This window comes from Oryzias latipes, chromosome 1 (assembly GCF_053564925.1).
Source record: "Oryzias latipes strain Hd-rR chromosome 1, Olatipes_Hd-rR_3.1".
NCBI classification, from domain to species: Eukaryota; Metazoa; Chordata; class Actinopteri; order Beloniformes; family Adrianichthyidae; genus Oryzias; species Oryzias latipes.
Window position 1 is genome coordinate 3260001 of NC_136237.1, and position 15113 is coordinate 3275113.

Consider the following 15113-nt stretch of genomic DNA (forward strand, 5'->3'; position numbering starts at 1 on the left):
GTCCGGCCGTGAGCTGCCTCTTGCACCTGAAACACTTCAGGCACAGAGGGTGGTAGTCCCTGCCCAGCGACCGTTTCTTCTCACCTGCACCGAAGACACATGGGAGCTGTAAGCGAAGAGGCTGGACCCCCCCCCCCCAAAAAAAAAACTTATAATTCAATTAAGTTCATGGTGTCTACAAGTTTAAACTGTGATCTTAAAATATTTTTCTCAGACATGGTTTGTTTTTGTCAAACGTACCTTACATGTTTCGGCGGAATACGTTCTGTCTTCATCAGAGTCGTCATCAGGTGGTGGTGATGTGACGTCTTTAAAAACAGATGATTGTGACTGAGGCGGAGTCACATGTCAGACTTTGACAAGTGACTCCGCCCCTTGATGTCAGTTTTTTGCTGGAGGAAGTTCGCTCCAGGTATGAGAGAGCAGGAAGGCCCCCTCATCCCGGTTCATGGAAGTGTGGGCTCGCTTTCTTATCTCCATTGCCTCCAGGGTCCATCTGCGGTGTCCGTTGTCTTCAGTGCGGAGGACTTTGGCCTTTTCCCAGTCCATGATGTGGTTTTCTTGTTTGCAGGGGTCCGTTATGGCTGATTTCATGTTTTCTTGAACTGCCTGTTCTCGTCTGGCTCTTGTTAGTATTTTGTTTGTTTCCTTTTCACATTCTTTTTGATGTTCTGTTTTTCTTGTGATGAAGGTGCCTCCTGTTTATCGGATGTATGTTTTATTGCAGGTGTGACGTGGTATTTCATAAATGACACTGCATTTCCTATTTTGCTCGATATTGCGTTTTGGGTGAACCAGTAGTTGGCTGAGTTTTTTATACGGTTTAACTGGGATGCTGATGTACTGTAATGTTTTTTCATGGCCCTTTGGATGCATTCTGTTATTCCTCTGATGTACGGCAATGTGACCATTCCTTTGTTTTCTGATTTCTTTGTCAGTTTTTTCTTCTCTGTTTCCTTATATTTCCTCTGCTCCACCTGTTTTTGTCCCTATCTTATGGCCCATTGAGGATACTGACACCAGGTTAGTGCATTTTGTATGTGTTTCTTCTCTTCCTTTTTGTCCTACCCGTCCGTTACCAGTTCTGCACAATCAAATAAGGTTCTTACGACGGATATTTTGTGAGTGGTAGGATGTTCCGATGTCCATAAGAAATATTGGTCTATGTGAGTTGGTTTCCTGTATACTTTTATTTTTACGTCCCTGTTTTCAGCGTGCGTGATGTTTATGTCCAGGAAGTTGATTGAGTTGTCTTTTTCCTTTTCATGTGTGAATTTAATTTGTCCTGTATCGTCCATGGTGTTCAGGACATGGACATCAAGGGGCGGGGTCACTTGTCAAAGTCTGACAGGTGACTCCGCCTCAGTCACGATCATCTGTTTTTAAAGACGTCACATCACCACCACCTGATGACGACTCTGATGAAGACAGAAGGTATTCCACCGAAACAGGTAAGGGACGTTTGACAAAAACAAGCCCTTGTCTGAGAAAAAACAATTTAAGAACACGGTACAAACAAACCTTAACCTCCATCTTCTTATCCCTAAAAGACTTATTCAGGAATAGAAACCAATGATTAACATCATCAGGGTTCTTTTGTAGGGCAATTCTGTAGGTGTGCTGAGGATGAGGTTTCCCTGGAGGAGCGAAACCTTCATCGTCTCCATGAAGCTGCTATGACCTTAAGGCCATGGCGCACATTGTGCATGTTTTCTTCACGTGTGAAATTTTGGTTCCGTCGTGATACATGCTGGATGGACGTCATTTATAATTGTTTCCTGCATTCGTCGATGTGCACAGATGTCAGTTGAGGGTTTCCGCAACAGCGCAATTATCACGCATGGTTCATGTTGATTTACGTGTTCTTTGCGTTGTTTTATTCGTACTTCTGTGGTTCATGATACATCTGTGTAAAGACCACAACTTTTCTCACCTTTTACACGTATATTCTTGTACGTAGTGGTTGAGTGACACAGCTTTTAACAAAACCTTAAGTGCAGACACACTTCAACATATGACCACCTCGCGGATTATTATAATATCCTTCATCGTTTCCTCTCATTTAAACACAAATCATGCAGCTTTGCAGGTAAATAATTACTTTAGCCTTAGCTTTTTTTATCTCAAAAGGTGGACTTTGTTTTCTAGTATATTCAAAATGAGGGTTAGCTTCTTTGAATGGGATAACTTTCTTTTTTATTCAAGACTGACATCGCTCAAAAATGAGGGTGTGAACCTTTGATTGACATTTAAAAGCCTCAGTGTGAAGTCTTAAACAGCAAACGGGCATTTGCATCTTAAATTTGTTGGGAAGAAAGTGATTTGATGATGGATCCATTGATTGTACAAGAGAACTGGACCGAGTTAGTGTGTAATCACCCATAGGAAATGGCTTACGTCTTGCTTCAATAAAATTAATTCAAATTAGGGATACGGACGCTTCTATTTTAGAGCCAGATGATGTCAGTAAGGAGTGATGAGTCAACATGACTGTATCAAAACTGATCCATCCCATCTCTCCTTCAGACTCGACTACTGCAATGCTCTCCTTGTTGGGAATCCTGGCAGGAGCCCGAAAAAGCTTCAGCACATCCAAAACTGCGCTGCCAGGGTCTTGATGAGGAGACGCCATCATGACCACATCACTCCTGTTCTTCAGCCCCCTCACAGGTTGCACATCCGTTCCAGAATTCATTACAAACTCTGTCTCCTCACCTACCAACGCTCAAATTCCACTCCAACTTTCACCAACCAAGGACCAGGCTGACCACAATGGGAGACAGAGCCTTTCAGGCCGCTGCTACTCGACTCTGGAACAACCTCCTAGAATCCCTCAGAGCCCCACAAAGCCTTGACACCTTTACAAAAAGCCTTAAAGACATTCCTTTTTACTAATGCCTTTTGGTGTCTTTTTCCTTCTTATTTGTAAACTGTTAAAATTGCTGCTTTATAATGTAGCACTTTGAGTTTTTTTTCAAAATGTAAAGTGCATTTCTTTCTAAATAAAATGTATTTTTATTATTATTATTATCATTATTATTATCAACCACCCCTACCAATCTGTAACGATGTTGGAAGGCCACACCCCTACCATTTGAAAGTGGGCTACACCAAAGGCTTCAACCGTTGACATGAGATCGTACATGATTGGTCCGTTTTTAAAGAATAAATTTCACTACAAGAAAGTTGAAGATTATTAAAAACATTCTTAAAAATTATCAGTGCAAGAATGACTGAGTAACAGCTGTTTATTTCTCTATGTGGAGGTCTACAGGATTTTGGTTTCTTGGAGCCAGCAGGTACTTCCTGTTTGGAACGCCAGGGAGAAGGGCCACTCAGTCCAGTTCTCTTTTACAGCCAGTTGCTCTATCCAGTCAAAATGTGATGACCATGGAGCTGGAAAGTGGTCTTCAAATAATGCCACTATGGACCATTGGGTCATATGACAACAAGTTTCGTCCATTCAATTTACAGGCCACATGGTCCAACCGCTGCGACAGACGGGCTACCTGTCCAGGGTGTCTCCTGCCTTCGTCCATGAGTGTCTGGGATATCCTCCGGCAGCCCCGTGACCCCGAAAGGGATAAAACAGGGTTCGAAGATGAACGAATGAGTGATCCAACCGTAACAGTTGGTTGTGGACTTCGTCAGGTCCATCCCAGAACCTTGATCTTTTCTTTTTTAATAATTCCGGGTAGATTTGCTGCCGTGCTTCTGATTGTAGTCTCAGGGGGTGACCCAGTTTCAGCCGGGCTTTAGGAGGCAGACAGATGGTCTCACACAAACAGCAGCCCATGGGCAACCAATGGCATCAAGGTGTCGCCTTCCTGCAACTGCACAACAAGCCTAAACAATCTACAATCAAGAAGGACATTGAATGGGAGGATATTTTGCTGAACTGGAGGATTTGTTTGGAGCCAAACCTCCAAACAACCTCTAGAACCTTTCTGCCTAAAAGTGAAAAAGACAGTAGAGGCTCTCTGGACAGCCGTCCCCCAACTAAATGTCTGTCTTCAGTCCTTTGCTGACACAAACGTCAAGAACTCGGATCATTAAAAATGATTTGATAACTCTTTCCGGAATGGTGAAAAGCAACAATCCCCTCTAAAACCATCCATAGAGTCTGCTCCGGAGCAGCAAACTGGCAGAACTTTTGTCTTTTTTAGAGGTCGTTGCTCACAAAGAAGACCCCACCCTCCTAAATCCTGGGGAAGCCACTGCTGTAGATTTCGCTTTCCTTTTCTTAAAAAAAAAAAAAAAGTAAACACTGATGAAAAGAGACATGTTAGTCTGAGACTTCCTAATCTGTTGCAAATAAAGTGATTTCATTCATATTTTATATAAAAATAGAGAAAACGAATGGAAAGATTCTCTATTCTGAAGTTTACAAACACCAAACTTTTGGGCAATTTTTAAAAGACGTGGTTCTGGTTTTTGACAGAGTAACCAGAGTCTTGCCTTTGGTGGCACAAAGAGAGGACGGTGAGCGTGCGGTTGGGTAAGTAGGCCGGCCTGCTTCGGAGGATTTGAACTTCTCCGGGCATCTGATGCTGAGATGCCTCACAGTTTAAGAACAGGACAAAGCTGCCGCTGCGGCTGTAGTTGTGCAGTGTGGTTTTAGAATATGAAAATGGAGGCACAGCAGTTGCCCTGTAGCTTCTCAGGGAAGCTGAGAAGGCAGCATGCAAAGCTCAGCTTGCCAGACCCACATCCTGTTGTTATCATGGATACGAGTGCCTTTGTGTGAGTGTGTGTGTGTGTGCGTGTGTGGGTGTGTGTGTGTGTGTGTGCCTCAAAGAGAAGCAGAAACTCAAAAGCACAGATGGATTTATTCCTTTTTAACATGAACATTAATTAAAATTCTAATTTGTGCTCAAAATGGAATTTTTTATTTCCAAGTTTGTGCACGTAGCACGCACAATCAAAGACCTAGCGTTTGACAATCATGATAAGAATTGTTTCAACGTGATGACTCAAGTCGTGAAACGACAATTTCCTAATCAGGCAAGAACTCAACGCGTTTGCAAGTAAACCCAACCGGACGGACAGACGGTGTAAAAATTTAAACAGGGGAGACTCACCAAAGTAGACAGGCTTCCCGCAAGTTGGACAGTAGCCCACCATGGTATGCAATTATTTATCAGACAGTGAAAGTGTGTGTGTGTGTGTGTGTGTGTGTGTGCGCGCGCTTAAGCTAAGGTTGAGGGAAGAGACGTTCTGAGACAGGAGAACGGTTGAAAAACATCTCAGCATTTTCTGAAGTCTAACCAGGATGTGGCGAGCCAGATGTCAGAGGAAGTGAGTCCCTTTTTTTGACGTAAATACCGTCATCAGGGCAAAAACAGGCCAGGTGGCGGCAACATCACACATTTCTTTTTTTTCTTTTTTTTTTAACCTTGATCTGTGTAAATCTCCGGACAGATGATGAGTTCAGCTTTGATGAGAGAAGAAAAGAAAGAAGTGGGGAGAGAAGGGACAAAAAGCAGCTGTCAGCGGCTCCGATTCCCGGCCATCTTCTCCCCTTTCCTGCTCTTTTCACCCTCTTTCCTAGATGAAAAACCAAGGAGTTGAGCCTCTGAATTGAAAAGGGAAACCTAACACTTTTGCTTTTCTTGTCTTCCCTCCCTCTTTCTCCGTGTCACATACTGTCACACACAAACGCCGCCTGACTCACACAGACGCACACATGCTCACAAAGGCTGTGCATGACATCACAGCGAGGGGGCCGCCTTCACGAGCAGAGGGAGAGGCAGGCCGGGGGCCGGGTTGGCGGAGGGACAGATGGGGGGGTGGGTGGGTGGCAGACCCCCCCCCCAAGGGACGGGAAATGGAAGAAGACCTGGGGAGGGGCTGAGAGGGGCAGGGGGGTGAAAGAGACAACAAGGCTGGAGACAGTAGCCAGCCCCATTTGAGCCGGGACAAAGAGGGCGAACTGCGATGAACTTCACAGAGCAGACGGGCAAATGGGGTTCGACCCCGTCGCTGACAGACGGGCCGAACTGCAACTGGGCATGAGCAGTCAGGGAAACGCTCGCCATGCTTTGCTTGAGTAAATGTTAACACGAGATGACTGCAGTGTGTGTGACTTGAGCCCAGCTTTCATCAGAAGATTCCCAGAAGATTCCCAGGTGCATCCAGCCACTGGGAACTGAAGCAGGTCGGTGTCGTTCTTTCCGGAGGGCGACGCTCCTTGAACGACCAGAAAGGTTCACGCATGAAGGAGATGTGTTTAAAGATTGAAAGTGAGTGAAAGATTAGCCGTAAAAAAAAATAAAAAAAGCAAGGTTGACGGAGTTTCCAGAACAATGTTATAACGAGATGTTGAGTTTAAAGACACACACCAGTAAAAAAACATGATGGAGGATGGAGGCGATAGAACATTAAGCGCATTCTAATTCAATTCAATTCAATTCAATGTTATTTCTATAGCCCAATATTTACAACAATAGTCGTCTCAATGGGCTTCATACCGGAAATTGTGTAACAAAAAAAAAAATTCAACAGGTAACGGCTAAACTAAACTAAACAGACTAAACTAAACGGAGCGTCCCTCCCCTTAGACCCTCCTTTGCAGTTGGGGAAAACTCCTAAAATAAAAACCAGACTCCTGAAAAAGAAGAAACCTCAGGGATGTCCACATGAAGGAGGGATCCTCCCCCAGGACGGACAGGCGATGTACCAGAACTCTTAGAGAGGAATTAACTTATCTAACTCTACAACTACATGTTCAAATGTGTGATCGAACATCCGCCGGGTGGGCCACAAAGGCTCTCTGCCCGGCTCCGTTCTGATGCATCCACTTGCACACATCCACGTAGGTCTTTGTTTTCCTCGTCTGAGTATTTTTGATTTTGGCTCAAACTGGCATGATGGTGATCTAAAGACCACTGGGAAAATACTGATGACCGGAGTGGGAGTTTAATGACTTTAATTCTGCTTGAAGGACCTACAGTATATCATCCCTTTTTTAATAAGTGAACTACACCAATGTATTTGATAATATATTACCTTTGGCACACTAAAGAATGATATTTAAAAAAGGAAATATGAGTTGTTTTCGCAGTTCATTTTCCTACCCAAAAGTGAGATGAATCTGAGGCTCCGCCTTTCTATCCTTGTAGGTGCAGCCCATTTTTAATGGCGTCAAGCCAGAGCCGGCATCGTGTCTGCGTTTCTCCCACAAATACAAACATCCTCCGAACTTTTGCAAAGATGGATTGGCTTATTGTTCAGACAAAAGGAAAGCGTTTGGTCGATCACCGCTAGCTCCACGGAGAACGTGTGTTAGCCTGGGGGCGGGGCTGGCAACACAGACTCTTCCTGGAAGGGGCGGTTCCTCACTTTGTGACATCACAATGTGAGGACCCACTCGTTTTCAGTTTTGTGTGTTAAAATTTGCATCAAAAACAAAGACAATAAAAGAGTTCGATCATGATTGCCCCTCAAAAACGTCTCAAGCTGATATTTTTTCCGACAGCCTGTGAAATAAAAATAAAATTAAAATTTTTTTCTCCAAACCAACAGCCAGTTTTAAGAGTTCTCTCTAAAAAGGTGAAGACAATTGGATAAAAGCTGGGGTGGGGTCTTGATTGTTGGGCTGCAGCCGTCGGGACGCATGTGTCCGGTGCAGAGACCCTATGGAAGACCCTCACATGTATGTGCTCTCCTGAAGGAGCTCTATGGAGGCGGTCCCTTTTTGGTCTGACTTTTGCTCCTTTGACCTGAAGCTGAACTGAAGGTTGTGTATCCACATAAATGTAAAGTTATTTATTTGATCCACACAATCACAAATTGTCTTTACTAAAGTTCTTCAGTGTCTTATTTCACTTTTCACGATGCAAGTTAGAGGATTTTAAATGACCCGTCATTTTTCGTTTGGCAGCAATTTTCTGGAAAGAATTTTATTTAATATAATTTTTTGTTGACATTTTTACATTTCTTGAAAAGTCAAACTCCTCAGGGACATTGTGTATAGGTCTTCATCTTCTTTTACTTTATTTTTTATTTTCTAATCAATTCATGACTTACCATTGCAACAAACTTTGATTTATCTATGTATAGATGCACATTTTGCCTTCTTTAGTTGTTTTTTTCTTCATTTGTTTTGTTTTTGTTGCCTGAATAAACTACTTCCACCAATTTGAATAAATGTCTGTGATGAACTTGACAGACAATTTTATCAAACCATTATTGGAACATTGCCTTTATTTTAATGGAATGCATATTTTTTCTTTTCTTTCTTTCTTTCTCTTTTGTTTTTAGTAAAAAACAATTGACAGAAGACTAGACAGCCTTATATCTCCATGTACACCACCAACATGTGAGGTTTTGCCTATTTTAATCTTTGTTAACAGGCTTAAACGTCTACATATAAAATGCATTTATCTGAGAAAACAAGAAATGCAAATGAAGATCTGTACATTTAAAACTGAGTAGACCATCAATAATGTCTTGGGTGCAAACCTCCAAAAAGGAAGTAAAGCTGGGTGATGGTGAACACGCAGACGTTAGAGAATTCTGGCTTTGTAGTTTAGTATTTGAGAGTACACAACACCACACAATGTGCATACACAACTTCCAAAGCTACACAAATTGCACTGCAAAGCATGGTTGGAGAAGGGCAGATTGAAGAGAAAAATTTCATTTGTTCTTTCCCCCTATTAGGAAGCCGAATCTTAATAGACTGTTTATCAACCCAACAACATAACACAATAAGACATTTACCAAAACCACTATTTCTGAATTTAAGACATTTTTAATTTATGTTTTTTAAATTATAGATCTGCATAAACTTTTGAGACATTTGGTTGAATATATCAAAAGTAACAATAGAAAAACAGATTTGCCTCAAAAGTATAAGAGCAACTTCCATGCTCTCCGTCTTCACTCGTGACGACAAGCAACGATTGCTCTGTTTCCAATCTTAAATGTGCCTCGTAAGGATTGTAGTTGTATGAAATCTTTACATTTCAGAAAACATTTCTTTCAAATTTATTCCTGTGCATTTCTTTTTTGTAATATTGTTTTTTTTGTTTTTTTTTACATTTTTGGTACATTATCAAACATAATTACAAGCTTTAGACCCAATTTGTACGTCAAAAGAAAAGCAAAAAAAAAAAAAAAAAATAAGAACAAGAACAAAACAGATCAACCAGTCATGGGTGGCTGTGGTGCAGCGGTAGGGCGGTTGACCCATGATCAGAAGATTGCAGGTTTGATTCCCTGCTTGGGCAAGACACTGAACCCCACCTTAACTTTGGTGGAAGGAGCCACCATCAATATGTGTGTGACTGTTAAGCATTTTGGGCCTTTGAAAGAGGATAGAAAGCACTATATAAGTATACACCATTAACCACTACAAGTCTGGAAATTCCCAATACAAATGCTTTTTTTTTTGTTAAATAAAAGAAGGTTTACAGAGTATTTTTAGTGAGTCTTTAACAGATCAGTTCTCCAAATTAAGACTTAGGACCCCACATGTCTTTGAACAATTCCAACTTTCCTTTCTTAATCCATGCAATCCTTTACAATGGATAAACTACGAGCATCTGTTTCACCCAGTCTGCTGACTTGGGCCTACAAGTGGTTCTTTCTGCTTGGAAAAAAACAAAAACAAAACACATGTCAATCATAATTTGTTCGCTTTTAGTAAACGTGTGCCTTTTAGAGACATACACCCAAAACAAAACACAGCAGGATCACCAGGAACAGTCTTTGAAACAATCGCCTCCATTGCTTTTCCAACCTCCTCCCAAAAAAGACCCAGTAAAAGACAGTAATATCCCAGATACCGGTTCATTTGGGCTGGTGTTATATATGCTCTCCGAACCCAGTGGTATTGAGGAAGCCTAAGCCGATTATCTGTTTGTGAACTCTGCTATTCCTGTGCATTTTCTGCAAAAAAAAATATGTTTCTTTGGTGGTGTGAACAGAGCTACAACCACTAGATGACAGTAGATAGTGTGCTTGTGCAGTTTCAAACTTACCCTGTAGGGAATCAACAGAGCCTTACAGACTTTCATGCTCCAAAAATCATTTGCTGCTTCTCCTAGACGCATTGTGGTAAAAGGGTCGCACAGCTGATGACCTGAAGTCGCTGAGCTCTTCAGAGGGATAGTCGTACGATAAATAATTCAGGATAGACTCACAATGGCTTCAGTTTAAAACAGAGGATCTGGCTGGACTTTTTCCAACATTTTTTTACCTTTCATGAACCCTTTTGCTATCTTGTGGGGTCCAGATGACCCCACTCCCAATGTGAACGTGCCTCCATCTGGACCCCACAAGATAGCACAAAGGTTAAAAAGATACACTTCATTTGGAATATTTCTTGTCAACATTTAATTGGAAATGTTAAATAGAACACACGTGAAAAATCGTGTGAACCCTTTAATTATCACAAAGATTTGATGAACTTCTGAGGACTGTGACGCCACCCCTCATTTGCATATTTGCCAGCATCCCTTCTCTGTGTTGTGCTATGCAGAGGAATGGAATACCAAGTAGTTATTTCATCTTACCGGCCTTCTGCGCCGCATGGTTATCAAGTCCTTCCATCGGAAAGCACCGTGTGTGGACATGCAACCCAAATCAAAATGTACGTTTGATATGAATTTAGACTCAAACAGCCGTGTTTTCATTGTGGTCCAAATCAAAGGAAGCAGTTTTCCACGGGTCTGGTTGATTGATCCAGATGAGAGGGGGGGGGGAGGAAAAACGGGTAGAAACACACAATGTCGTTTGTAAAATGGAGAGTGAAAGGAAAGAGGAGGCTGGAGAGGAGGGGGCGTCAAAACCACATCTCCCGGTGGATCCTTTGGTAAGGCCATGTTAAGAAAACTGCCAAGCTCTCAACAGACACATTACCGCACTGGCACGCACTCGTGCACAGCTCACGTCTGCCAAGTCACATGGGAAACACCAACACACACTGGACGGGGAGAATGTGGGAAAACGAGTCCGCCGAAGTGTGGGATTTATGGTAACGTTGGGGAAAGTGTTGGAAACAGGCTGAACGCGCGGAGACGAAGAGAAACACTGACTCCTCTCGCTGGTGCGGCGCCGGCTTTGGGAACTGGATGTGGGGTGGGATGGGCTGCCGTAGGGTTGGGAGGAAAGGGGATTGTGGAACACAGGAAGAGGCTCGAGAAAGAAAACGTCTGGAAAGATTCCTTCTTCCCACACATACTGTAAAGTGCGCTGGCGATCACATGTGCGCACACATGAACGTGCTCTGGCGGAGCAAAAACAAGCCGTTGGAAGGTTTCTGTGTTTTTTTTCCCCCTCGCTCGCTCTCACACAGAAACCAGTCATCACATTTCAGCTCTTGGCATCCTCCTTTCTCCTCAAAGCCCAGAATATGACACGGCATTAGGGCTGTGCCTCAGCTGCATACTCACTCAGTCAGCCTCACAGTACAAGACACATGGCGAGGAGAATCAAGCCGCACTTCAAACACTTGATAGGGGAAGAGAACCAAAACAGCACACAGACATTTTCTCTGAGGTATTTGGTGAAGGAGTCGGTTAGAAAGGGACTTTGTCCTTGTGTCACAGCAGCTAAATCTATTGGAATAGTTCTTCCTTTCTCGCAAAGTACAGAGTGAGTTTCTTCAGGCTTAGATTGAGCAGTAAGATGTTATTTTGGGGTGCTGGCCCTGGTGGTGTTTAGTGAATTCTTTTCAGGGTGTGTCTTTCCCTCCGCAATGGTTTTACTGGACTGGGATGATCCGAAAGGCTATAATCCTCCTTTCAGGGTATTGACAAATGGAAAAGTTGGGAAGAATAATTCTTTGTTTTTCACCATTAATCTGCAAAGCTCATAAATCCCCTCATCCCTCTAGTGATATGATGACAGCAGGGCAGCCACTACTTCATCATCAGTAGCAGAGTGGCTGGGTCACTCAGATTGCATTATGGGATCATCAGCTTTTTTTTGATTTCCAAGTCTTAACCAATTTTAAAGTTGTTTATGTATTTTTGTATTCTCTATTGCAGCTTAACTTCCTATAGGTTAAACATTGACCCAGTTGGGGTCAGTTTGCAGGGGTTAAAGCACAATTTTTGGGGGGAGAACGTCAGTTTCTTGTGTTGTTACCATTCCTCATCACAGAAAATAACAACTGAAGAGGAAAACTGGCTATTTCTGCAAATCTCTATCTACCTGCATGGGTAAACACCTGCCCCTCCTAACAACACCACATTTAGAAATAAGATATATTTTCTTGTTTTCCTCTTTTCCCATTTCTTCTGTAAAGCCTTGTTTCTACTGAGCAGGACGGTCCGGTCCAGTCCGGTCTAGAATGGTCCAGGATATTCAGGTGAAAATGGAACGTCACGGCGCATGCGGGGTGAAGCTAACAACAACAACAATGGAGGTCATCTAGCAATTCTTTTTTCTTCTGCTTGGCTTTTGGTTCTTTGTAGATACAAAGCATTTAATGTTGTTTGAGAGAAGATTGCGGGCGACGAAGAGGAATACAGCCACTTTTTTGGAGCTTTCAAACGACCTTCAGCCAATCAACAGTAGCTCCGCCCTAGCTAGTCTGCTGCATTTTTCCATAGGTCCAACGCATTGGTTGGAGGTCCAACCCACAAGGCTTAAATATACCTACGTGTAATGCAGCCCTTGTGCCACTTCCTCTCTTTGGTCTGCTCGTCTGAACTGGGTCTGAACAGACTAGATCCCCGTTTACAGGCAGATTTAGTACACCCCAAAGCTCAGGTAAGCTTACACACTTCCTAATGAAAGAGAAAGTAAACTGTTGTGGACAAGGGGTGTCGTAGTGCCCTATTCATTAAAGCCTTAGTTACTGTTATGAAGAGTGGATTGAGACGTTGTTAGTTACAACTGTCCCTACGGGTGGATATGGGCTGTGGGGCAAAAAATGGGCAAATTTGTATGAAACACAAAGGTGGCCCGCCCAAAATATCAAGGTCGCAGACCCCTCAGTGAGCCCATAGAGCAAAAATTGTTATGGTGCCTGTCAGTCTCCTCCCCCTCCCTCTCGTGCTCTGCTCCTGACTCCACCAGCTGGGACCAATTCACCTCATCACCTGCTCTGCTCTTAAGGAGATCCAGACCCATTAGCCATCGCCAGTTCATTGCCCTCTATGGTGACTCTACCTGGTCTCAAGTCTAGTTCATGTTTCCTTGTTCAAGTCTGGCTTCGTGCTTAACCTGCCTCTCTCTGTCTCAGGATTCCAGCCTCCAAGTGTCCCCAGTGTGGATGTCAGTCCGAGTCCTCCAGCAGTCCGGTGGAAACCTCAAGCTTTGCCAAGCCGCGCTATTAACTCCAGCCACGCCACAAGCCGCTTTCCTCTCCGGCTGCCCACCAAGCCACACCAACTTTCCTGGAAGGAAAATAAAACTCATTACTTACCTTTCACCTATCTTCGTCCTCATTCTGGGTTTCAGCGTCTGGGTCTGTCAATCCTTCAAGTCATGACAAGTGTTCGTGCAGATTTTTTCCTACCAGCATGCTTTGAGCAACAGGTGTCAGAGAACACGTATAGAATGTAAGGGTGACGGTAGTGAGGCGAAGGGGCGTTATTGTTTTTTTTAACCCCACAATCTTGCTGATTGCAAAGAATTCCGTTAGTGCTGTTCACGTGATAAGTGTGCACTCTATGGCTACTGTTAGAAATAAAGAATTAGGCAATCAGAGTGCAGTTTAAATGGTTGTACTAGGGACACTTGTGTATTACCTCCACACCCTGTGCATTTGCATTAGCATGTGACCAGTGAGGAGCCAGTACGTGCACATTACTAACAGTTGGAGTGTAGCATGAGGACAACAGCATCACCCATCACAAGTGCGTACAAGTGACGTTAGTCTCACAAATATTTCAGAACACTTACCACAATGGTACGTTCCAGTTTGACGTCCCTTGAGGTGGCAGCACGAGCCTCAAGGAAATTGCAAGACACCCCTTCCCTCCTTAAGATGCAGCCGCTCCTTACTACAATTTTCCAAGAGCCTGGGCAATCCAAAAGCATGCAGCATCCGTACAAGTCAACCACTCGTCCGGATCCATGTGACTACGGCATAAATCCTGCCTGTCTATGTTTTGCTTGTACGTGGAAGCCTTTGGTCAGAAATTAACCTCATTATCTAGCCAAACTCATGAGTCTGAAACGGGCTACACACCTCGGTAAGCAGGTCGACCCTTCCATGCCTGAGAAGGGTTCAAGTGCAAATACAAGAACCAATTCAGTGCATTGGGCAACTTTCGCCTTCATACACTGCACTTTCACAAGGGTGAATGACCATTGAGGACCAATGAGGACCAAAGCCTAAGAATAAAACATGCAGTTCCAACAGCTGCTGATTAGGGAAACAAATTGCATGAAACAAACTCTAAAAGAAGAAAAAGAAGCACAAGTGGTCCTGTCACAAGAACTGGCGGACGGCTGGATCCAGATGCAGCAGGTTTATTAGCTCAGCTAACAGTCCACAAAGCTAAATCAGGGTCAAGCAGGCAGGAGTCAATAACAGGCAATAAGTTCATCAGCAAAGAGACAGGATGGTCAAAATCCAGGCGAGGGTCAGGGCAAGCGGCGGCAAACAGAGTCAGGGGCAGGAGACAGAAGGTCCAGATATATCACTCGGTAAGGAAGACAGAGTGGCACAAACAATACTTTGCACTGAGCTCAGTGCAGTGCTTAAGAATACTGTAATGGATTAAGTAAATGAGAGGCAGGTGTGCAGCATCCAGGAAGTGTGGCAAGAACTCTGGAGATGGTTCCCGCTGGTGACCAGAAGAGGAGACTGAATTCTGACTTCTGACAGGTCTTCAAATTCCTTTGACCATCTTGTATTTAGTGAGTGCCTCCACCTCCTCACCACACCCACTGGACACTTGTCTTTCATGATTCACACTCAGTCAGACCCACTGTTTGTTTTTCTTTATTACTGCTGATTCGTAGCGTGCGTATGACTAACTCTCTTTGGTATGTTTCCTCTTTCAGACGTTTGTCTGGATTCAAACTCAAGTTAAGCAAACCAAAGTCTTTTAGCAAACTGAGACTTTTGTTCTGAAGTGGAACGGGAAACAATTGTTTGATTGCCGTTTGATTGTTTGATTCCCAACAGAGTTTAGTTGAGCTTTCAC

The 15113-nt window shown here is 43.4% G+C and overlaps 1 protein-coding gene and 1 long non-coding RNA gene across 3 annotated transcripts in view; one reads left to right on the forward strand and one right to left on the reverse strand.

Annotated features, from left to right (window-relative positions):
* Positions 1–5266, reverse strand: part of zgc:195282 (cysteine-rich protein 1) — a 5616-nt gene extending 350 nt beyond the window's left edge. Inside the window, exons 1-2 of one of the 2 annotated variants that reach the window (XM_023960906.2) lie at positions 5082–5266; positions 1–84 (exon numbers count right to left, since the gene is read on the reverse strand). The exon at positions 1–84 is cut by the window's left edge and continues 11 nt beyond it. In XM_023960906.2, the coding sequence (XP_023816674.1) occupies positions 1–84; positions 5082–5124 (127 nt within the window). In that variant the 5' untranslated portion in view covers positions 5125–5266. Of the gene's footprint in view, positions 85–3509; positions 3819–5081 lie in introns of those variants that run through there. The other variant, XM_078949481.1, reaches the window with a different exon arrangement.
* Positions 5267–10402: 5136 nt separating this feature from the next.
* LOC144993814 (uncharacterized) lies at positions 10403–13387 on the forward strand. The gene is made up of 2 exons (XR_013657076.1): positions 10403–13115; positions 13199–13387. It is a non-coding gene; the product is annotated as an uncharacterized LOC144993814 (long non-coding RNA).
* Positions 13388–15113: the final 1726 nt, after the last annotated feature.